The sequence below is a fragment of the Erpetoichthys calabaricus genome, chromosome 8 (genome assembly GCF_900747795.2).
Source record: "Erpetoichthys calabaricus chromosome 8, fErpCal1.3, whole genome shotgun sequence".
Classification (NCBI taxonomy): Eukaryota; Metazoa; Chordata; class Cladistia; order Polypteriformes; family Polypteridae; genus Erpetoichthys; species Erpetoichthys calabaricus.
The window spans coordinates 124,186,413-124,211,597 of record NC_041401.2 but is presented as its reverse complement, the minus strand read 5'-3'; the positions used below and the strand labels follow the sequence as shown (position 1 = coordinate 124,211,597).

At 36.6% G+C, this 25,185-nt stretch overlaps 1 protein-coding gene across 2 annotated transcripts in view; it reads left to right on the top strand.

Annotated features, from left to right (window-relative positions):
- emc1 (ER membrane protein complex subunit 1) overlaps positions 1–25,185 on the top strand; it is a 43,360-nt gene that overhangs the window by 10,008 nt on the left and 8,167 nt on the right. Inside the window, exons 3-16 of one of the 2 annotated variants that reach the window (XM_028807431.2) lie at positions 558–623; positions 905–998; positions 1,259–1,387; positions 4,474–4,600; positions 4,857–5,006; positions 6,738–6,905; positions 7,046–7,117; positions 7,396–7,494; positions 7,637–7,733; positions 13,919–14,035; positions 18,745–18,944; positions 24,085–24,234; positions 24,467–24,628; positions 24,792–24,911. In XM_028807431.2, the coding sequence (XP_028663264.2) occupies positions 558–623; positions 905–998; positions 1,259–1,387; positions 4,474–4,600; positions 4,857–5,006; positions 6,738–6,905; positions 7,046–7,117; positions 7,396–7,494; positions 7,637–7,733; positions 13,919–14,035; positions 18,745–18,944; positions 24,085–24,234; positions 24,467–24,628; positions 24,792–24,911 (1,751 nt within the window). Of the gene's footprint in view, positions 1–557; positions 624–904; positions 999–1,258; positions 1,388–4,473; positions 4,601–4,856; positions 5,007–6,737; positions 6,906–7,045; positions 7,118–7,395; positions 7,495–7,636; positions 7,734–13,918; positions 14,045–18,744; positions 18,945–24,084; positions 24,235–24,466; positions 24,629–24,791; positions 24,912–25,185 lie in introns of both variants that reach the window. The other variant, XM_051930878.1, reaches the window with a different exon arrangement.

Genomic DNA, 25,185 nt, shown 5'->3' with positions numbered 1-25,185 from the left:
TGCTTATTTTTTCTGAAGATTTTTCCACAACAGTGTCCTATGACCGTGCCACCTATTAACAATGGGTGCAGCTAAAACCCCTGCTCTCAATAATTTGGAAGGGTGTCCACATGCATTTGCCCCTACAGTATAGATGGATTAGCCTACGTCAAGTTTGTAGCCATACTCGGCAAATGTCATATCTGTCTCTGCCATGATCTCTGTGATACTTTATAATTCAGGTAATTATTTTCTATGTGATAATTATTTCACTTCAGAGCAAAGTGAAGCTACTACTGCATAAATTTTCATGCAGGATAATAAATGATCTTTAATAACAATGTGAATGGAACTAAATTTTGAATTGTAGTTATTATGAGAGAAAAGTTTTAGGAATAAGAATAGTACATTTTTAAAAAAAAACAAAACAAAACTGCATTTCATGTCCTGGATCTAAAATTCAGAAGCCACAAAATAGTTCCAAATTCCAACAGACTAAATGTGATTTTGCATGATTAAACTAACATTCTGGGAACTTTTAATTTAAGTGCCTGTTTGTCTTTAATTCCTATTTTAAGTATGGAGACAACTGGACAAGAGTGGACCTGAAGGCTACATAGATGCCACACTATTCCATGGTCAAGGTGATTTATTTCACATTTTTTTTAACCATTTCTGTACCATTAACAGTGCAGTGTGCAGCAAGTGTTGGCTTTTTATTTGTCTTAGTGAGTTTAGATGGGAGTTCTTCCATATTTAGTGTTTCTTTCTCTAACCTTCCTGTTTTGATAATTTATCTTTGTATTGTTACTCTGCTCAGTGGTTTGTTATTATGCATTTTTTCTTGACTTTCACATTCATTAGCTGACTTCAAAATAATATTTAGCAAGAAATCTTCAATTTGGGGTATTTTTTTTTTTGGCAGATGCTGTAGTAGTGTCTGGAAATGGTCGCTTCCTTCGCTCATGGGAAACTAACATTGGGGGCTTGAATTGGGAAATGGTATTAGACACGGGCAGGTATGCTGTCTTATGAATATATACTTAATGTTAAGAAAATGTTCATTTTAAGATTTTGTATATTGCTGGACAATATGATTAATGTGGTCCATATATTGTTTTTTCCCTTTTAATTTGGGAATGTAAACTTAGTATTGATAACAATGAAGATGCAGAATATAAGCCAAAGAAAAACATTATGGATGTTAAAATCACTAGTTGCATATAAGTAATCTTGGAAAACATATCCTGTCTAATTAGCATTTTTCTTTTCTGTACAGTTTTCAGTTTGCCACTTTTATTGGGGTACAGGATACGGTGAAATATGTAGCTGTTCTTAAAGAAGCTGCTATCTCCTTGCACTATCTTTCTAATGGACATCAAAAGTGGGTGGAGAATTTACCAGACAGGTAAATTAATATGTGTAAATATTTTCAGATACAGGTTCAGATTTGGCCAGATCTTTTATCTCCCAAGCACAAGCAGATATTTTTCTAATGTTTACTGTGCATACCATGCAGGGTTTTTAAGGGATTCTTTTTTTTTTTTTCTTTCTCATTTTTTTCTGGAAAGTCCTTGCTAAGTTAAAGACAGTTTACATTTGGTTTAAGATCTAAAACTTTACTGACTTCACACCTAAAATTGAAGTAATTCTTTTTGTTAAAGTTAGAGTGTATATTTTTTTTCAAATCACTTTTGTGTGAATTACATGTATTTATTTAGCAGTTCCCTCTAAATTACACTACAGTTTTTACTGCTGACATTTACTACTGTTACTGATGACAGGTTAAGTGACATATTCTGGGTCATACACTAAGGTTGTGATGGGTAGGTAGCAAAAGACTGATAAGTCTGTTTATAACCATATACCATTGTCATGCATTAGAAAATATTCCTAATAGAGCATAATCAGCTGTAGGCTACTGTCTACTAACATGTAACAGATCCTCATGATCAGCATTTTTAACTAACCTTGGCAAATAATCAACAAGCACTGTCTTCTAACTGTTGCAAAGGAGATTGTTAAAATTTGGATGTATTTTACATTCTGCAATTTTTTTTGTTTCTGAAATTTCTCATTTTTACATTGATATAGTTTCAGTCTAGGTTATCTAATGGTGAATCATCAGTGTCAGGATGAACATATCCCTTATACAGGATCTCCATACAAGCTATACAAGTGTCCTCCACTATTAATTGGCACCCCTTGTAAAAATCAAAAATAAAAAAAAAATCACTGTTTGCTGAAGAACTGTCATCTTGCACTGAAAAAATGAGAAATATCTGACTTTTAATTGAAGCAAGTTCATTCAAAGAAAAACAAATATTTTTAACAAAAACACATGTGCCACTGTTGTTGGCACCCCTGCATTTAATGCTTTGTCTTCTCTTGTAACCTTTTATAAGGTTGGAGAATACAGAGAATGGCATCTGAGACCATTCTTATTATTTCCTCTCTTACCATCCTTCTCATTGTTCATGGGGGCAAAATAAACTTGGGGACTCTTCCAGGCAAATTTGTCACAGTTCCAGTTGATGACCACTTTTTTATTATTGCTCTTAGTGTAGAAATGGGAATTTTCAGGCGAGTAGCTATTTTTTTTATAATCATTCTCTTTTCTTTGTCATGATGATGCTTAGCTAAGGAAATTTGGTTCTGTGTCTCCTCACATTTGTATCCCAGTTAATCAGGAAGTCATTGATTTTCAGCTGGAAAGTTCCTATACACTCCAATGAATTTAACAATGTCCAATTTAAATGGGAAACATGCTTCAGTTACATTGTTTCACATTAATTTCCAAGGGTGCCAACAATTGTAGCACGTGTTTTTGTTAAAAATATTTATTTCTTGATGAGGGCTTTCCGTTTCTCATTTTTTCAGTGCAAGATGACGGTTCTTTAGCAAACTGATTTTTTTTCTAACCCTTCTTACTAATTTTTACAATGGGTGCCAATAATAGTGGAGGGCACTGTATGTGCTGCTGGTTTCAAAAACATTTTTGAATCTTTACTTTCACGAACATGTCTGGCAACCAATTATGAGTAATGTACTGCTGCTCCACATATATTATTATAAAAGTCCAGATATTGTTGATTTACCTGTAGCTGTTCAGTTGAATTGATTTCCAACAGGGAAGATAAAAAATATTTTCTGGTCTGATCAGAGATGTGCAAAACATAGTGCATTTGTTCTGGAAGTTTCATGCTACATGGTGTTCAAACCATTTCCAGTATTGCAGACAAAGGAGATTAAAAGCTGTTGTTGCCTGAGCTCATCTTTTATGATGAGTTGTCTTAGCATGCAGGCACTACTGCTGGTCAGAGTATTTGGTGTTTATTTTCGAATCAAAAACAAAAAAAATCAATATTGTATTGATTTTATGGACAAAGTATTTTATTTTGACAACACAATACAAAGTTGTGCAATGCATTGCTGAGTGTGGCCTATGTGCATGGTTTCCATTGCTCTGGAACTCCTTAAGGAGACTAATTGACCTGCTGGACTGGAAGAATACGTTTTAGTTTCACCAAGAACATGTGTTAAGTCCCCATTTTAGTTCCTTTGCTTTTAAAGCCACAGTTTTAACAAGTAGCATTTGTTTACACATCTAAGGCTTGCAGTATTCTAAGCAAAGCTAAAATTACTGAATAGCTAAATTAGATACATTTTTGGTGGATGTTGAATGTTGCACTGATGCATGGAGATTCAACTATAATGTAACATTAATACCGTACAAATCATTACAGTGTTCAACTGTTTAAAAAAAAAAAAATGGTAGCCATCATGTCAAATCCAACTCAAATCTCGAATCTCCGCTAATCCAACACAAGAGAAAGCTACAGTTCATTGATTTAAACAATACAACTAAATATTAGAAGATTATTTCCAGAATCTGGGCGGCACAGTGGTGCCGTGGTAGCGCTGCTGCCTTGCTGTAAGGAGGAGACCAGGGTTTGCATCCTAGGTCCTGCCTGCGTGGAACTTGTATGTTCTCCCTCTGTCTTCATGGATTTCCTCCAGGTGCTTCAGTTTCCTCCCACTGTCCAGAGACATGCAGATTAGGTGAACTGGAGACATAAAATAGGCCCTGCTGGGTTGTTGTGTGGGTGTGTCTTTTATCTGGTGCCTTGTCCAAGTTTGTTCCTGCCTTGCACCCTATGCTATTTGGGATAGTCTCCAGTTCCCCCCACAACCCTGGTCTGGATAAAGTGGATTAGATAATGGAATGATCATTTCTAGAATCCTAATAAAAATATATAGTTTTCCTTGTTTTTTGTTCCCTGTCACATGGCAAATTATAAAGTAAAAATACATTTTTAATTTGATAAAAAGAAAGTTTTTGTTTTGAAGAATTGTGCTCTTTATACCATATTTTCGTATTTTAACTTAACTAAGCAGTTAGTAAGAAAGAAAACCTATGAGAATTTATTTTTGAATATCTACTCTAAAATTGATATCTGCCACTTAAAGAACTATCTTTCCCACCCCCTGCAGTGAGACTGTGACTTACCAATTGGTGTATTCTGGTGGAAATGGAATAGTGTATGTTCTGGGATTGACTACTCGCTCTCATTTAACTATAATTGCGTATAGCCTGGAAGATGGAGAGATCCTAAGCCAGGTAAGAGTACAAGACTAAGTAGACAGAACAATGTTACATCTTTCATAATGATGTATTAGAAAATAATGATGTCCTTTCCATGTTGTTGAAGTCCTGTTTAACAGCTGGGTTTTGTTGTTTGAAATAGTCACTTAAACTTTTCCAGAAGCATTGAAGAATTCAGTATCCTGCTTTAAATTCTGTCAAATGCTTTCTTACAAAGGGAAAAAGATTTGATGAGTTGTGTACATTTTTTTTTCTTTTTGATGCCTCATAGGTACTTGTGCAATGTCCTTGGATTGTCAGCTTACAATCAAATTGTGCCATTGTTGGAGAAGGTAATCTTGTCTGTGCTGATTCAGAGACTCACTCTCTCTATACTCTTGCACTTGAACCAGGACGCACATTAATCCAGGTTACAATGCAGGTAAATACTTGATTAAAACTGTATCACAGTATTAGTAATGTAAATGTTCATGTTCCCTGCAGCAGAAACCATATATATGTTAAATGCTAGAAGACTTTGAAAATATAGAGATATGTGGGTGTTATGTATATTTGTAAAAAATACAGTGCCTGAATCTCTAATTTTACTGAAAAGCAAATCATATCCTACACTGAAATTTTGTTAGCTACAATGTTTTTATTTCAAAGTACTAAAAATTATTTTTAATGTGACAAAAATAGTATGCTTCATGTTAGAAAAATAAGGAAATTTGCCATATGTATAAGTGTTCAATGCTGGTGTTATGGACGCTCTGTGCTTACACAGGTGAGAAAAACACTTACTTAATGAGAACACTGTTGCTTTACATTTGATCACCACCAATGAATCATTAAAATGAATACCACATTTTCTGGATTCAAACTCCACAGTTAAGACATGTTTATCTGAATGATAGTTGTGAAAGTGAAAACTGAACAGCTTTCCAAAGAAGCTAGTGATAAAATAATACAAATACATAAATCAGGAAAGGGATATTAAACAATAATCCCATCTGCTTGGTTGTCCCACTGGGCCCTGTTTGTCCCACAAAACACTCATGAAAGTTGTGATTCATGACTCACAAAGGCAAGAATCACTTTGAATAAGCCACAGATTTCAATGGCTGAGACTGGAGTGAAGGGTTTCTAGTATACCATATCAAGAGCTCTTTATTACACTGGCCTGTATTTGAGAGTACCACAAAAGAAGCCATGGCCTTTTGATGTTGGAAAAGGTTTTGAGCTTTTGTGGTCTTGGAGAGATATGTATGGCACATATGTTTACTGCCCACACTTTAATAAACACCATATCTTTAGCAAGCTTCTTTAAAAATAATTCTGAATGAGTGCCTAGTAAAAGTGGAATAGAAGAAGTGTCAGGCATAGTAAGACAAGAGATCCTTGCTAGCTACAACAGCTGAGGAGTTAAAAACAGCTGCCAGAAAAGAACATTTGGAACAACACGGTCAGATTAAATTTAAGAGAGCTGAATCCTGAGGTACCCCCAGGATTCCAGCATAGTAAACCACTAGTCTTATCCTCTGTGTGATGTGCTTCTAAACCTCTAATTGGATTTCCACAAAGCATGTGTATGTACCACTAATACTGTCTGTTTTGTATAATTTTGTGACCATTAGAAAATATTGAACTTATCAAAGTACTGTATTAGTACCACCTTAATGACTTGGCCAGCAGTAGTATTTTTGTTGCCTCAGAGTAGAAGATTACTATTATCATGTCCTGCATAACGTACATAATAATGTAATCTAGCTACCTTCATTATCTGACTGGGATTGGTGATTTGTTTATGTAAAGTGTTTCTTACTTTATCTGGCATGGTATCCAGTGTCTACCTATTATAGTCAGTGTTCTCCACCACCACCTTCTACTTCTGTCTCTGTTTAGTCCTTTCGACAGAATGCTTTGGTTAGTCACTTGTTACATGATAAGGATTTAAAAGTGCAATTAACATAAAAAACAATCTTGGACACTATACAAAAGTATGAATATTATTAGATTTGATAATTTTAGAATGTACTGAATGTTTGGATACTTCTGTGAAAAATCGAAGTTCTGTCTTAGTTTTGCCCTCAATTTTGGTAGGGTTTTTAGGAAGGATTTTATTTATTTATTTATATGTGAAATTGGTTATTGTCATATTTTCTCTTGTTAGTCTCTAGATTTGTCACTGGAAGAAGGTTTCCAACCTCATATCATTGCCTCTCAGCCCAATCCTGCTTTGCATGCACACGCACAGTTTTTTCTGCAGCTTGGTCCACACCACTACTCTCTACTGCAACTCCAGCAGGACGTTATCAGTCCTGTACGAGACTTCCAACAGGTATAAATCTTGAACTTTCAAATTCCATCTATTGGCCAGAAAATTATTATTGTTTATTTCCTATTTATGTGAGAGTGCATTCTTTGAGGGTTAGAGTGTAGGTACAAAATTAAATTGTCGCTACTTCTTTTTTGTTTCAGACTCTTCTTGTTACTTTTGCCACAACAGGGGACAAAACTGTAGCAGTGGTTGTGTCTTCAAAAAACCAAACCGTAAGTCCTAGCCAGAATTACTGTGTTACTTTTGAAAAAGCATTTTTGCTCATGCCATGTGTATGTTGGTCTGTTATAAAACCCATTCATAAAGGCTTTTATGCGAATATAATGTATTCAGAGGATCTGTTTGTGTATAAGCAAATCATATACTCTTTTTTCTTTTTACTGTCCCAAATAAATAAGTGTCTTAGCTATGAGTCTTTGTTTTTTTTGTTTTTTTTATTTTAAACATTAAATCTTTCTTGCTACTAATGGCCCTTGCTTTCAATCCGCAGGCTTACAACATCAACTTGTTTTCAGCTGATTCTGGCCGAAGGTTATTAGACACATTAACCACTGTGAACCTGACCCCTGGTGAGGGTCCATTAGTAAAGGTAGGGGAGATATTTGTTATTATGGAGAATGTTTTAAAACTGGAGACCTCTCACACATCTGGAATCGAGGGTTTCAGTTTTATAGTTGTCTCTTTTATGGTCGCTTTAATGATTTTATAGTCTTTAAATTTATTTACTTCAGGCATATGTACATGCATTTCTGAAGAAGGATGATTCAGTAGGGTATAGAGTGCTTCTACAGACAGAAGATGACTCACTGATCTTTGTACAACAGCCAGGTAACTTTGTGTAATGTCCTATATGAAAAATACTGTAATGTTTTTTAAACTGCAGTGGATATTTGCTTCATTAATTTTTTTTTTCAGAACGAGATGCCATTTTATTAGAGATAAGACACACCTGCAATTGCATATGTTTGCAAAAAACTGTACTCTCCAGCCAAATAGTATCAGTCAGTCATTGTCCAACCTGCTATATCCTAAAACAGGGTCATGGGGGTCTGCTGGAGCCAATCCCAGCCAACACAGGGCACAAGGCAGGAACAAATCCTGAGCAGGGCGCCAGCCCACTGCAGGGCACACACACACATACACCCACACATCAAGCACACATTAGGGACAATTTAGGATCGCCAATGCACCTAACCAGCATGTCTTTGGACTGTGGGAGGAAACCGGAGCACCCGGAGGAAACCCATGCAGACACGGGGAGAACATGCAAACTCCACGCAGGGAGGACCCGGGAAGTGAATAATATATTTCACTGAATCACCAAATGTGAAAAATAAAAAAGATAAAACATTTTTTAGGTACAAACTCGAATAGACTTGGTTCTGCAAATTTTAATTAACAGTTACTATTTTATGAACTTAGGTGAAAAAAATATATAATAATGATTAGTACATGTTCTTGCTTTAATATTTTCTTTCAAAATTTTCTTTGAAAATGTATCATTTCAGAAATAGCCTTGGGTCTTTTTGGGTTAGCAGCACATTAGAGATTTCCTCACAAGTTTTAAAAAATAAAGTCTGGGGACAGTGAATTTATTCCTAAGTCTTAGTGCTACTTGTTCATAATTGAGCCAGAGTGGCAACATGTTACATGTTGTTGGTTGGACATGCAAATATGAATTTCACTGTACTTGGTACAGTACATGTGGCTACTGCTGCAAGTGCTTTGTGTTTACAATAGAGGGATTATTTGGATTGATGTCTTGGCCGAAGAAGAAGAAGAGGGGGGAGACGTGTCCGGAGGCAGGAGGAGAGGAGGAAAGAAAAGAGAGTGGAACTGAGGGTAGGAACTTTGAATGTTGGCAGTATGACTGGTAAGGGGAGAGAGTTAGCAGATATGATGGAGAGAAGGAAGGTTGATATATTGTGCGTGCAAGAGACTAAATGGAAGGGGAGTAAGGCCTGGTGGATTGGAGGTGGATTCAAATTGTTCTTTCATGGTGTGGATGGGATGAGAAATGGGGTAGGAGTTATTCTGAAGGAACAGTATGTCAAGAGTGTTTTGGAGGTGAAAAGAGTGTCGGGCAGAGTAATGATTATGAAGCTGGAAATTGGATAGTGTGATGATGAATGTTGTTAGTGCATATGCACCGCAAGTTGGGTGTGCAATGGGTGAGAGAGAAGATTTTTGGAGTGAGTTGGATGAAGTGAAGAACAGTGTACCCAAAGGACAGAAAGTGGTGATTGGAGCGGATTTCAATGGGCATGTTGGTGAAGGGAATAGTGGAGACGAGGAGGTGATGGGTAGGTATGGTGTCAAGGAGAGGAATGAAGAAGGTCAGAGTATAGTGCATTTTTCCAAAAGGACGGACATGGCTGTGGTGAATACATATTTTAAGAAGAGGGAGGAACATAGGGCTACGTACAAGAGTGGAGGAAGATGCACACAGGTAGATTACATCCTATGCAAAAGAGTCAATCTGAAGGAGATTGAAGACTTCAAAGTGGTGGCAGGGGAAAGTGTAGTTAAGCAGCATAGGATGATGGTCTGTAGGATGACGTTGGAGATCAAGAAAAGGAAGAGAGTGAGGGCAGAGCCAAGGATCAAATGGTGGAAATTGAAAAAAGATGACCGCAAGGTTGAGTTTAGGGAGGAGGTGAGGCAGGCACTGGGTGGCAGTGAAGAGTTACCAGACAGTTGGGAAACTACAGCAGATGTAGTAAGGGTGACAGCAAGAAGGGTGCTTGGTGTGACATATAGACAGAGGAAGGAGAAAAAGGAAACCTGGTGGTGGAATGGGGAAGTACAGGAGAGTATACAAAGGAAGAGGTTGGCAAAGAAGAAGTGTGATAGTCAGAGAGATGCAGAAAGTAGACAAGAGTACAAGGAGATAAGGTGAAGAAAAGGTGTATGATGAGTTGTATGAGAGGTTGGACACTAAGGAGGGAGAAAAGGACCTGTACCGATTGGCTAGACAGAGGGGCCGAGCTGGGAAAGATGTACAGCAGGTTAGGGTGATAAAGGATAAAGATGGAAACGTACTCACAAGCGAGGAGAGTGTGTTGAGATGATGGAAAGAGTACTTTGAGAGGCTGATGAATGAAGAGAACGAGAGAGAGAAGAGGTTGGATGATGTGGAGATAGTGAATCAGGAAGTGCAACGGATTAGCAAGGAGGAAGTAAGGACAGCTATGAAGAGGATGAAAAATGGAAAGGCCGTTGGTCCAGATGACATACCTATGGAAGCATGGAGGTGTTTAGGAGAGACGGGTAATAAAATAATTAGAAAATATTTGCTATCTCTTGCCCTACATGTACTTTCAGTCTCTTCACTGGCACTTCCACTCTTGAGCACATTCCCATAAAGCCTCCCTCTCAGACTTTGTCATTATTTGCAAGGCACCTTTCTTGCCTCCTGTCTGGTTTTATATTTGGCCATCTTTGAAGGCGACTCTCTTTGAGTGGTTCATATGCCTTTATTCCTCCATGTGCATCTCACACTGTCATTTCCTCTTTCAGCATGTCACCAAAGCCAAACTGACCAGTCTCACTAAAGCCTTAGAGATTGCTCAGAGAAACGGTAAACACAGGCTTTAGCGTTTTATTATGTTATAGATAATAACCATTCTTCTTTACACCCGCCCAATTTTTTTTGAGTGCCACTGTCTATACTTAAAAGTATAACAAATCTAGGGGTGGGCGGTATGACCAAAATTCTATATCACGGAATTTTTCTAAATTATCCCGGTTTCATGGTATTCAACGGTATTTTTTTCCCCATGCATGAGTGGATGTTAACCACATTTTCCACTGCAATTACTGGCTAAGAATAACCTATTCCACTGTCAAGAGTATTGTACATTGTACAAAAAAAAACATTTTAATGTGCACACAAGTATTAATACAGTTTTGCATTGCCCCATAAAGTGATAGTTTTCAAGGGGGTGGCACTATTGGAGAAGGTATCACATTGCATGACAGATGCAGTCAAAATATAGAACCTTTTTATTGAACAAATTTTGCAAAAACAAACTATAATTTTGACAACATATTTTCAACCATACAAAAAAAAAATTTAGACTTAGTAAAATATCCAGAAGTGCTTGTCAAAAATTGTATTGCACCGAATATGTCTTAGAAAAGGAATAAATAGTAAATATTTTTTGTAAACCAGCTACACTTTCTGTTAATGTTAACAATCTCTGTCCACTGACACGTTAAAGTGACTTTTTAAACAACTTTATCATCATTAAACTGCATAATATTTAAACTAATAAATAATAACAATAAAATAAATAATAGTATTATTACTGATAGTTGCACTATTACTTCAAGACTTCAAGCCCAGGTGCATTACACAGTATTCACCAAATTAAAATAAAATACAACAAGTGCAACTTGGTGATGACATCTTTACCAGCTGAACCATCATTTAGGCAAACTGCATTAATATGGACCTTGCTTCAAGCTAAGCTATACTGGGAAGAAAAAAACAAACTATATGTCGAGAACAAAGTCAACATTTCCACTTTATTCTCGCCGTTTATGTCGAGATTAAAGTCGACATTTCCACTTTATTCTCATAGTTTACTTCATAATTAAAGTAGAATGTCGTAAACTAAACTTCTTCCTAAAATCAATGTTTAATCAATTACTTAATTTACCCCGTCATAAATTAATGCAGCACATTAAATGCTTTGTGTTACGTTCCCCGACCCAGTGGTTAAATCACTACGCTTCTTAAGCGATCACCATACAGAATCCATTCACTTCATGATATTCCTGCTTTCTGAAAATTTAGAATGCTAAGATAAATACTTGATATCATTTTCATGATGAAATGCATTAAAGCAGGTATTACACATGCACGGTAGTGAGGCGGTAGTGCTGCTCCCTCGCAGTAAGGGGTCCCCAGGTGTATGATCAGTGTAGAGAACTTTATGGCAGGTGTGACGAGGCTCCAAAAAACTGGATGTATGAATAGCTATCGCATAGGTTTAACTTAAATATTGTGTAAATGTTGGGTTTGTGATCTGCTGGTCGGAGACACGAACACAGAATTCAATGCATGTTCTTCTGAGCGGGCTATCTTTATTGCATACATGCTGTCTCTATCTGACGTAGGCTACCAAAACCACAGTTCCTATCCTTCCTTTTTCTTTCACCACATAACCACATAACCAATCACCACACGATAAACGTCTTTGTGAAATTAAAACTAGTTATAAACTTAGCCCACGGAGTGTTCAGAACTTTAAAAATATCTTCGTTATACATGTTTAATTATGCCATCCATTCAGAGTTGCGCCCATCTCTGAACGAATCACTTAACACAAAGCATTTAATGTGCTATATAACTTATGACGGGGTTTGAGAAAATCTAGTAAATTAAATATTCATTTTATGATGGTTTAGTTTACGATGTTCTACTTTAATGACAAATTACGAAAATAAAGTCAAAAGAATATATTCTCGTCATAAGCGTCAAGATTAAAGTGGAAATGTCGAGAATAAAGTCAAAATGTCGTCACACTATTACACAGTACCCAGGTACATTACACTGTATTGAAAACAAATAAAACAAGAACAACTTGGCTTGCAGTATTATCCAGTAGTATAGAAACAGTATTTACACATCTGACCTTTTAAAACTAAAGCATCTCCAGGCGATAGATGTGACTGCTTTTTTTCGGCTCTCTGTCCATTTTCACCGCGCGGCATACCTTTGCTACCGCCCACTATTTGGTGGTGTAGCAGTGAAAAAGAGCCCTAGTGCAACAAATCTGTGTTTAGCGGTGTAGCAGTGAAAAAGGTCCCCACTTGAACAGTTTCCCGCTGCGCCACGTTCCGAACGTCGTTTAGGCAATTTAAACCGGTGTTGCGGTATAAGAAAAATCCATATCATAAAAAAAATAAACAACGGTTTTCGGTATGAACCGGTATACCGCCCAGCACTAAACAAATCTAACATTATAACTAATATTTGTATTTAGTGTTCTTTTCTTCCAGTTTTTTGTCATGGGTGTGGCCAAAAACTTTGTTTTTTGTTCTGTCCACAGTGGATTTTATTTCATCATTCCACAGCCCTTTGTTCCAAATAGGTTTTTGGCTTGTTGTTTTCCATTCTTTTGACATTGTCTTTTTGATGGGATCATGGAAGACATTTCTTATGGTAACTTTCATGCAAATCGTTTTGTGTATGCCATGCTGTACTATGGACCACTACCCTAGTGTCTGCTAAACTTCCTTCATGGGCATTTTGCAGTGATTCTGCTTAATATGTCTTAATCAGTTTAAAAGTAGTTTAATCTGAATTTTTTTCTAGATTTTTCAGATCTGCCCTTTCTTTCATCAGCTTGCCCTATCTTCTTTTTCCTAAAGTTTTCTCTCACAGTAGATATTCTATGCAGGAAGTATTTATATATCATTTTTTAACCTTACCTTTCCTTTCTTTGTGAAAAGAAAAAGAAACTGAACTCCTCAGTCACCTGCTTAAGAGCCGTTAAGAACAGATACAACATCCAGTGACATTAAAAGGGAATTTTTTCTCTGGAATTGTTCTCAAATAATTTAATCTAAAGTCAACTACATAGATTTTTTTTTTTTTGAGGCTTAAAAAAAAAAAAACTAATAATGAATGATGCAGATGAGTGACCAAGCTGTCACATTAAATGCTATGTGTTTGTAGTATGCAAATATATCCTAATTATGTAAAATTATTTATTAAAAATGAGCAGCAATATGTTGTGTTAAAGTTTGTATTTTCATGAGGTAATATTAACGTTTTAATAAGTGAAACTTGTGATTTAACTGGGTTCTTAAACATTTGTATGCAACTGTAAACACCAGACAATTGTATATCATCATTAAGTTCATATCATGTGTTTATGGTATTTATTTTGAACAGGCTTGGACTGTTGTGTTTTTTTGTGTGTGTATACGTGAAAGCTGTCTTGTTTTAGGAGGGAGTACAATGAGTGGATCGATTTTAATGAAAAACTGATTATTTCTAGGAAAAATACTATGGACACGTGAAGAGGCACTGGCAGATGTTGTTTCTATGGAGATGGTTGACCTTCCTCTTACTGGAACTCAGGCTGAGCTAGAGGGGGAGTTTGGCAAAAAAGCAGGTAGAATATGTTTTTGTTCTCTAGTGTTGTGTTATATATGCAGAGAGAGAGATTCCAAATTTAGGAAACTGTTTTATATCTACTGTGTGCATTTATGATCCTATATATTTAAAATTTTTGTCATCTACTGAAGCTAATTTATTTTTTTGTTTTAACTTATTGTCTTTAATGCTGCACATGGGCTTAGCCATTCAAGGTAAATAAGATTTTATTTTACTTCATTTTCAATAACAAAAATAGACATGTCCAAAATATTTGATGGTACCCTTTATGAGAGACACTATATTGCAAAAAAGTCTATGAACACCTACCCATCACACCAGCACTCCCTCCCCACAAGCTATAACAGCCTCTATTCTTTTGGGAAGGCTTTTTACAAGGTTTTAGAGTGTGTCACAATCAGCATACCAATTCATCCCAAAGGTGTCCAGTAGGGTTGAGTTCAGGGCTCTGCGCAGGCCACTTGGCTACCTCCATACCAAATTCTTCAACTGAATCTTTATGAATCTGGCTTTGTGTACAGAGGCAAAATTAAGCTGGAACAGAAAAAGGCCTTCCCCAAACTATTGCAAAGTTGGAAGTGTACAGTTGTCTTAAACATCTTTGTATGCTGTTGTGTTAAAAGTACTCTTCAATGGAACCAAGGGGCCTAGCCCAAACTCCTCCACCTAAACTTTACCGTAGGCCCAGTTCAATCTAGAAGATAGCATTCTCCTGTCATCCTCAAACCCAGATTCATCCATCAGGGAAATAGTAGAGAATGATTCATCACTCCATGGAACATGTTTCCACTACTCCACAGTCTAAGGTCAGTGTGCTTTACACTACTCCATCTTGCAAATAGCATTGCACATAGATTTTGAGCTTGTGTGCAGATGCTTATGTGCTTGGGTAAGGAAACCAATTTCATAAACACAGTTTGGAAGTCTGTATGAGTGATGCAAAAGAGGACAGGTGAATTTTACACGCTAATCTGCTTTTGGCCCCACTCTATGAGATTGCGTGGTTTGCTGCTTCATGGTTGAGTTATTGTTGCTTCTAGATGCTTCCACTTCACAATACTAAGACATCTGAGCAGGGCACATCTAACAGAACAGATATTTTACATATGAACTTGTGGCAAAGTGCCTCATTTAAAGTCACTGAGCCCTTCAGTACAATCCATTCTACTGCAAGTGTTTGTCAAAGGAGATTGCATGACTATGTGCTTGATTTTAGACATCTATTATGGGTGCAACTGAAACACTTGAACTCAGTAATTTGGAGGGGTGTGCACATACTTTTGACGATATTGTAAATTTTCTTTCAGTGCCGTTTCAGTTTGGGTACTTATTTTAGGACAAATGATAGTGTTCAGTCTGAGTCAAGTGGGTGTGCTCAGTGGTTTCCCTAAAATTTGTTATTTGATTAAATTTGATTCTTTACTTGAATGAGTTGTACATTCATCTGAAGAAAAATATATAGTTTGTGAGTGTGATTGAATGCAGTTTTTATCAAATGTCTACATGCGTTGCTGACATTTCTGGTTTTCTGTTTGCAAAATCTTAAATCTAGAGAAAATATTCCAGATTATTTTCACCTTTAACAATTTTAATCCGGATGTTGCCAACATCAAGAGGCAGAAGGCTGAATGATAGAAAAGTCTACTACCATGTAGTATTTTGCTTTATCTCTTAGATGACAGGAAAGACTGTGAATAAACAGAGCCCTGCATGCTTCAAGCATTAATTTTCCTTACAGATGTCTCATATTCTGCAGTGTCAGATGATAAATTTGAGCTGTCAGAAGAGCATGACAATGAATGTGAATGACTATGATATCACCATATAAATTCCTGCAATTATTGTGTGGGAAAACTATTAAGAGAATCAACACAAAAACCAGCCCTGGATGGTCTTGTGGTGGATGGATTTCAAAAAAACACAAGGGCACTATTGATTATGAGCCAGCTGATCATTTCAAATTTAAGCAATATATTTAATTGTTTTTAAACTAACCTTCCAGGTAGATGTAGATGATTTTGAGTGTTGATTTTTAGTGCTTAAAATCATTTTGATAACATTCAAACAGATCAATATTTATTAAATCTCTATTATATAGAATTGTTGAGGAAACTGAAATTACCAATATAATAGTTTTATGGATTGAGCAATCATTTAATTAATGTTGTTTGCTTCCATCACATGTAAATTAACAAAAACATTTTAAAAAAGTCAGAGTGCTTTAACTTTTTTGGTGGAAAGAAGTAATTAACAGCCTTAACAGATAAACACATCGAGAGCAGCCATCTTTGTTTAATAAATCTGCTTTTGACCTCAGTTAGTCAAACTCTATATTAAAAGTCGTTTTTTTTCCCTTATTCTCTGATCAGTTTTAAGTGCTTGAGGATTAATAATTCATGACTTGTGTCAATATTACAGTGTTTCCCAATAGAAATCTCATCTAGCAGCAGGGGCACCACACTGGGGAGGAGAGCAGGATATGGTCCCCCTCAAACATTTTTATGGTCAATGTGACCATTTCCATTATATTTTTGTGTTTACAATTAATTCCTTTTTATGTTGGTTAATTCAAACATGCAAGAGTAGTGCTAATCTGGGCCATTAAAAAAATCACTGAAGATGTAACATTTAAACTTATTTTTAACAAAACAAATTACATTAATAAATAAGTTAACACATAATAAATAACAGTAAATAAACACAAAAAGGAATTTTCTATTCAAATACTTTCTCTGAATAAATAAATATGAAAGAATTATTTACACTTGAACAAATTAACAGTAGATTATATACACTTATTAAGCGCACACTGACACATTTTTGAATTTTATTGGAGATTCTAACTCAACTTCATATTATCACATAGAAGTAGTATATTGTTAGTGAGGTTTACCCAGCTTAGGCATCAAATCTGAAACTGCTGATGCATATTGTATGACTGCCTTAATTTTATCTGGTACAAAACAATTTATGATTGTGGCTATGAAGCTATGTGCAGCTCCATATTGAAAGTGGCAGATTTATAAACTGAAGTTTTATTTTTTAAACTATTATTTAATGAAACTAAATGTTTGTGGCATGTTGAAAAGCTCAGGCGAAGAAAGCTAAACTGCCAGTCTAATAAATTCTTCAGTAATAAGTCACATTGTCTTTTTTTTCTTTCCTGTTATGAACATGCATCATTTACAATTAATACATTCTGGTGATGAAATAAAGTTTCATCTCGCCTAATGCAACCTGATCAGTCTAGCAACTAGACAGCCATCAATGTGTACATGTTTGCAGCAGCAGTGTAGTGTAGGTGGAAGCTTTTGAAGTATTGACCCACTGCTGAATTTTCTGTTTGCAAGAAATGGTCTTATTATTTTTGTGAATGCATTCATTTTACACCAACTGATTAGCAGCAAATAGCATTGCCTTTAATATTTATAGATTTAGTAAAAATATTGCATTAATAAGCATTTTTTTCTTGTATAGAAAATCTGCGGATTTGCAGGGCTCCATGTTGCCTTGTTAAAATTTCAGTTTGGTGTATCCTTAGTGTTTGTACTTTTATGTATATGTAACCATTACTGATCCTTTTTAAATAAGGGTTGCACCTTGTCTCTCCGGGACTGGGAACAAGGTTATAACTAAGGGCCATATTACATAAGATGTGATTTTCAGTTGTAGCCTTCATTTGCAGTGTATTCAGAGTCCTGTAGAGAGTGACATGCTATTGTGAAGGCTAGTCATCTATTCTAACATACCCACTGACTCACTCCAGCTAGTCCACTACTCGCACAGATTTAATTTAAAAAGGTTTGATTTTTGTCTTTAGTAGCAGGGGTGGCTGTCTGTGTGTTCAAGAGATAGAACAATCATTGAATGATCATCCAAAATTATAATGCATGTAAAAGCTGCAGTCAAGAATGAGGAACGCAGGGGTATTGGACCTCGCAGACAGAAGAGAAGATTGTCTGTCTGATGTTTCATGTTTTACGTAGCATGACAGAATGGGGGGGGGGGAAAGGTCAAAGATTGTCCTCCCATACCTTTTAACCCCCCATACAGCACCTGCTCCATCAGGCAGCATGTTATTGTCAGAAAAATGGCCAGGTACAATTGTATTGCAAAGTCATCACACAGTCGCTAAATCTGACTTGCCCAGCCATTTTCAGTCACGTAAATTGACATGGCTTGGCAACGAGATCAGCAACTTTAGTCTGCAAGTCTGACATGCCCCATGTCTAGAAGACGCATAATGTGATATCAGCTTAACGCATTGCATCAAAAGGCACACTAACTCGCCTAATACCAGTTAACATTCGAGAGTCAACCAACCTTTGGGAACAAAAATAAAACCTAAACTACACAGTGATTCTTTTTTAAAAAGTTTTTTGTTTTTTTTTGCTTTTTTCCCCGAGAAATACTGTATAAATATATGGTATGCAGACAATTGTAGAGCTTAAAACAGAAAAGAGGAAAAATTACACATCCCTCTTTCTTTGTACATTTTTTTTTTTGCCCTTCTTCGTCACACATTCTAGTCCTGTTGTGGATACCAGATGACATGATGTACTGTACAAACATACTCTACACTGTTTACTATTATGCCGGCCACTTGTCTTTGTTCTTCAGACAATCCCGCCCTCTTCTGGATGACATTATTATCATTTTACAGTTATAGAGATATTTCTTCTTTTGCTACTGCCTGACTTTTTGCAGATGGCTTACTTGGAATGGTATTCAAGAGGCTTTCCTCCCAGTTGATTTTGCTCCAGGCATGGATTTCACATCTTTGGAAGATGTTCTATGATGCCCGCAAGCCACGCAGTCAGGTGAAAAATGAAGTTACTATTGAAACCCTGGCAAGGGATGAGTTCAACCTTCAGAAGATGATGGTCATGGTAACTGCATCTGGCAAGGTCAGCCTTAAAATATTAACCTTTACTTTCCATGCAATCAAAGGGAACATAGCAGTGGTCTTTAATGATACTCTTTATTTAAATTGTTACTTTCAGTTTAACTTGGAGTCATTTACAGTTCAGGTAATGTACATCAAAGTGGGGAAAAGTCAAAACAAAATCCAGTATAAACATAACCATAACATTATATTTATTTCTATGATAAGCTAGCTCCAACTGTCTCCTGAATGTAAAGAGATGCAGGTCTGATAAAACATTGTTGGTATGGGACTGTTCCTCTTGTTTTATCTGTTTTTTTTATTACCTAGGTTTTTTTTAATACTCATTCCTAATATTTATCTCCAGTCTTTTTGCTTTTGTTTTTGTGTTTAAGTATGATGGGAGTGTATTTGAATTTTATTTTTACCTTCTTATCCATGTTGGTATTCTAGGGGCCAGAAACTTTTCTGGCAATATTGGGCACAAGGTAGGATCCAACCCTAGATGAGAAGTGTGGAATCCCTATAAATTAGGGATTTTTTCAGATTCTTTAAAAGAAGAGATTAAGACACCCACTTAGATTAATTGTATATTTTAATTAGAAGATTCTGGACATTACAGTCTCTTAGTGCACCTTTCAGCCAGATTCAAATCACTTTTTTAAAAGAGTTCACTCAAAAGAGAAGGTCCTTGAATAGATAAACATGTTTTTATTTACATTAAACATCAACATTTGTACATCAGAGTTAAATTATATTTACAGTGCATCCGGAAAGTATTCAAAGCACGTCACTTTTTCCACATTTTGTTATGTTACAGCCTTATTCCAAAATGGATTAAATTCATTTTTGTCCTCAGAATTCTACACCCAACACCCCATAATGACAACATGAAAAACGTTTACTTGAGGTTTTTGCAAATTTATTAAAAATAAAAAAACTGAGAAAGCACATGTACATAAGTACTCACAGCCTTTGCCATGAAGCTCAAAATTGAGCTCAGGTGCATCCTGTTTCCCTTGATCATCCTTGAGATGTTTCTGCAGCTTCATTGGAGTCCACCTGTGGTGAATTCAGTTGATTGGACATGATTTGGAAAGGCACACACCTGTCTATATAAGGTCCCACAGTTGACAGTTCATGTCAGAGCACAAACCAAGCATGAAGTCAAAGGAATTGTCTGTAGACCTCCAAGATAGGATTGTCTCGAGGCACAAATCTGGGGAAAGTTACAGAAAAATTTCTCCGGCTTTGAAGGTCCCAATGAGCACAGTGGCCTCCATCATCCGTAAGTGGAAGAAGTTTGAAACCACCAGGACACTTCCTAGAGCTGGCTGGCCATCTAAACTGAGTGATCGGGGGAGAAGGGCCTTAGTCAGGGAGGTGACCAAGAACCCGATGGTCACTGTGTCAGAGCTCCAGAGGTCCTCTGTGGAGAGAGGAAAACCTTCCAGAAGGACAACCATCTCTACAGCAATCCACCAAAGCAGACCTGTATGGTAGAGTGGCCAGACGGAAGCCACTTCTTAGTAAAAGGCACATGGCAGCCTGCCTGGAGTTTGCCAAAAGGCACCTGAAGGACTCTCAGACCATGAGAAAGAAAATTCTCTGGTCTGATGAGACAAAGATTGAACTCTTTGGTGTGAATGCCAGGCGTCACATTTGGGGGAAACCTGGCACCATCCCTACAGTGAAGTATGGTGGTGACAGCGACATGCTGTGGGGATGTTTTTCAGCGGCAGGAACTGGGAGACTAGTCAGGATAAAGGGAAAGATGACTGTAGCAATGTACAGAGACATCCTTGATGAAAACCTGCTCCAGAGCGCTCTTGACCTCAGACTGGGGCGACGGTTCATCTTTCAGCAGGACAACGACCCTAAGCACACAGCCAAGATATCAAAGGAGTGGATTCAAGACAACTCTGTGAATGTCCTTGAGTGGCCCAGCCAGTGCCCAGACTTGAATCTGATTAAACATCTCTGGAGAGATCTTAAAATGGCTGTGCACCGACGCTTCCCATCCAACCTGATGGAGCTTGAGAGGTGCTGCAAAGAGGAATGGGCGAAACTGGCCAAGGATAGGTGTGCCAAGCTTGTGGCATCATATTCCACAAGACTTGAGGCTGTAATTGCTGCCAAAGGTGCATCGACAAAGTATTGAGCAAAGGCTGTGAATACTTATGTACATGGGATTTCTCAGTTTTTTTATTTTTAATAAATTTGCAAAAACCTCAAGTAAACTTTTTTCACGTTGTCATTATGGAGTATTGTGTGCAGAATTCTGAGGAAAAAAATGAATTTAATCCATTTTGGAATAAGGCTGTAACATAACAAAAGGTGGACAAAGTGATGCGCTGTGAATACTTTCTGGATACACTGTATGTCTTGCCTGGCCGAAGCTATTTTATTCCTTTACAGCTTCAAAAGAGGCCAGTCCATACAAAATTTAAAAATCACCTTTTTATTTGTAAATTTTAATTACATTTCAGAAAAGCAGAATGTTATATTTTTAACTAGTTAAATAAAAAGGTTCTTATTTAAAATGCATTTTCCACATATTACAGTAGTCCCATTCAGACTCCCCATTCCCCCTTATAGCTGCGTTTTTCCAAAATTGTCAAAGTTCGGCAGCTCTAACTTAAAAATGGGATTCAGCAAAAGCCTGATGCGCCGAAATGATTCCACAGACAAAAGATCTTCGTTTTTAAAAATTTTAGTTAAAATTCAAGGTAAAACAGTTCACACAAAAAAGAAACTTAAAATAGCAAAAAAAAAGGAAAAATTCTTGTTAAGAAAAGTTCTGTTCAAAGCTTAAATCTTGTTGCATTTCAAATCGTTACTAATCATTTAACGTCTCTGAACCGTTTCTAAACGACAGTCAGAAAACTGTATGCCTATCCCATTTCTGAGTTGAAAATGGGTCTTTCAAGTCCCTGTTTACTGGGACCTGTTCTTAACACAAATGAATCTATTATCACACTGTTTCTCAGTTATAGCAAGAAGGTTCTGTCTCTTACTAACTTATAGGGGGAAAAGACTATACCATTATCAATGACTATGGAAGAATTTTATATTCTATTCAAATTAAGCAAACATCAATATGAGTTTAACTCAAAACTTTAACTTTCTAAAATTGGCTTTTACACCCCTAATAAATTAAGTATAGAAAAAGTAAAAAGAAAGGAGAAGAATAATAGTAACAAGAAACATTACAGCTACTGAATGAGATCAACAATTAGTTTAAAGAGTTCTGGTTGAGATTGATATTGACAAAAGGAAATTTTATAAATTTTAGTTTCTCACCGAATGAATTTATTTTTTGCTAAATGCACATAGTACAGAATTACTCATTCTCATTCCAATTGTAGTATAGTCTCTGAAATTTGATTCTTCTTGCTTAGCTGAATGACATTTTAAACATTTTTTCTTACACAGGAGTAAGACTTGCATGTTTCGCTGTGGCTTTTAGAACACTCTCAAACCTTTTAGCCATTTATAGCAATACCCTTAAATTTACTTGTATCTTTGCATACCAAGTAAGCCCTTTAATTTACCAACCTAGTTATGCTTACCTTGTCAACTGTCCAGATAATTTTGTAGTTAACTTACATTTGCACATGGTTGTAACTACTTATTTTACTCAGAAATCCCTTTAAGCAGTACATAAGGTTTTTGGATATATGCCGATCAGCCACAACATTAAATCTACCTGCCTAATATTGTGTAGCTGTCCCTTGTGCTGCCAAAACTTTGTGCTGCTTTGATTTCTCAAGGCATTGACTCCACAAGACCTCTAAAGGTGTCCTGTGGTATCTGGCGCCAAGACGTTAACAGCAGATCCTTTAAGTCCTGTAAGTTGTGAGATGGGGCCTCCTTGGATCAGATTTATTTCTCCAGCATGTTCCACAGATGCTCAATCAGATTGAGATCTGAGAAATTTGGAGGCCAAGTGAACACATTAAACTCTGTTATGTTCTTCAAACTGTTTTGGAATAATTTTTTGCAGTGTGGCAGGTTGTATTATCCTGCTCAAAGAAGCCACTGCCATCAGGGAATACTGTAGCCATGGACCGAAATACATTGTCTGTAGCAATGTTTAGGTAGGTGGTATATGTCAAATATTAATGCCAGGATCCAGGTTTCTCACCAGAACACTGCCTAGAGTATCACACTGCCTCTGCTGGCTTGATTTCTTTCCAGAGTGCATCCTGCTGTCATGTCTTCCTTAGGTAAACAGTGCAAATGTCCCCAGCTGTCCACAGGATCTAAAACAAAACATGATTATCAAATGAGGCCACCTTCTTCCAATGCTCTGTGGTCAGTTCTGACACTAACGTACCCATTGTAGATGCTTTTGGTGACGGACATGGATCATCAGTGTGACCTGTTTACACTACGCAACTGTACTGTGTGTTTTGACACCTTCCTCTCATTGCCAGCATTAAGTTTTTCAACAGTTTGGCTACAGTAGCTGTTCTGTGGGATTGAACCAGTTCTGTGGGATTAGACCAAACCAGCTAACCTTGACTTTCCATGTGCATCACCGAACCTTGGGTGCCAATAACCCTGCTGCCAGTCACAGGTTGCCTTTCATTGGACCACTTTTGTTAGGTACTAATCACTGCATACTGGTACCACTCCATAGGATCTGCTGTTTTGGAGATGCTATGACCCAGTTGTCTAGCCTTTAAAATTTGATTTTTGTTAAAGCTACTCAGAATCTTCATTCATGCTTCAAACACATTACCTTCAAGAACTGACTGCTCGCCTGCTGCCTAATATAACCCACACCTTGACAGGTGCCATTGTAATGAGATAGACAATGTTATTCACTTCACTTGTCCGTGGTTTTATTGCTGTGGCTGATCGATAAATACTGTTTTTATTAGAGAACAAAAATATTTCATAATAGGAATAGCATTTAAATAACTGCAGTAGCTTTTATTAAAATACCCAATACCTGTAAAAGAAAAAAGTATAAGTATACATTGTTGCTACATCATTTTTAAAGGAAAGACAATTATATTACATTAAATTTCTTTGTCTGTTTTTGTAGAACAATTGGTGATATTTGGTAGATGCCTCTTTTTATTACTAGATTTTTTTTTAAACAGTGCTTACAGTGTTTCCAAAATTATTGAATCCTTTAAAATGTTTTTCAGTTGTTTGGCATGGAAAGCAGCTCTGGTACAATCTTGTGGAAGCATTATTTACCTGGAATACATCGTACAGCCTCCCTAAAACTTGTGGTGCAGAGGACAACAGCACATTTCCCTCATCCTCCTCAGTGTACACTGCTCATCAAGAACAAGGTAATATATGCCATCACAATATACAGTACAGTGGCACTTCTACCAGTAAAGAGATTATGTCCATCAAGCTTTTTGATCAATAGTTGTTATCAGCCCTATCCTGTACTTCTCAGTTAGAGATCACAAATGTCACTGGTAGTTTTAAAGATGTTATAGCTCAGGAGTCATGACAGTTTATTTTAAAGCCAATTTTATACAGTATATACCAATAAGAGACTACTGTTATTCACAGGAATCAGGACTTACAACACTTCATGTCTTTAATCCCATTTTTGGAAGAAAAAGCCACATTGTTCCTCCTGTGTTAAATCGTCCAGTTCTACAGTCCTTGCTATTGCCAGTCATGGATCAGGACTATGCTAAGGTGTTGCTGCTCATTGATGATGAGTACAAGGTAACTTTGAACCAATTTGTTTATCTGTAGAAAATTTAGTATGTAAATCTATAGTAATCGGAAACTTTTTGGTGCTGCTGACTATTAATTGATGTGTATGCTTTTTTTTCTATCTTTGGAATCTTTTGGTGACTTGTTTGCCCACCTACTTAATATTTTATAGGTTACAGCTTTTCCATCTTCTAAGAATGTCCTTCAACAGTTACAAGCAATAGCTTCATCTATCTTCTTCTGCTTGGTGGATGCAGAACAAGGCAAACTGTCTGGTTTCCGCCTGCACAAGGTAGTGTAAGACTCCATTGGAGATGCTGGGCTACATAGTACCTACAGCTTGATGCTGTAGTAAATAAATACTAGAAGGGCTACTTGACCATTTGGACCAGTTCAATCAGCTTATATTTATATTGAAAAGAAGAAGAAATGCCTCCAGTGGGTTGAACAGTTGTTTTTTTTTTTTTTTTTTCCATGCATTTTTCAGCCGTTTTTTATTTTATGCAGAAGCAAATTATTTACAATATTTTTCTGATAATTTTATGGTTCACATCGGCTACACCATA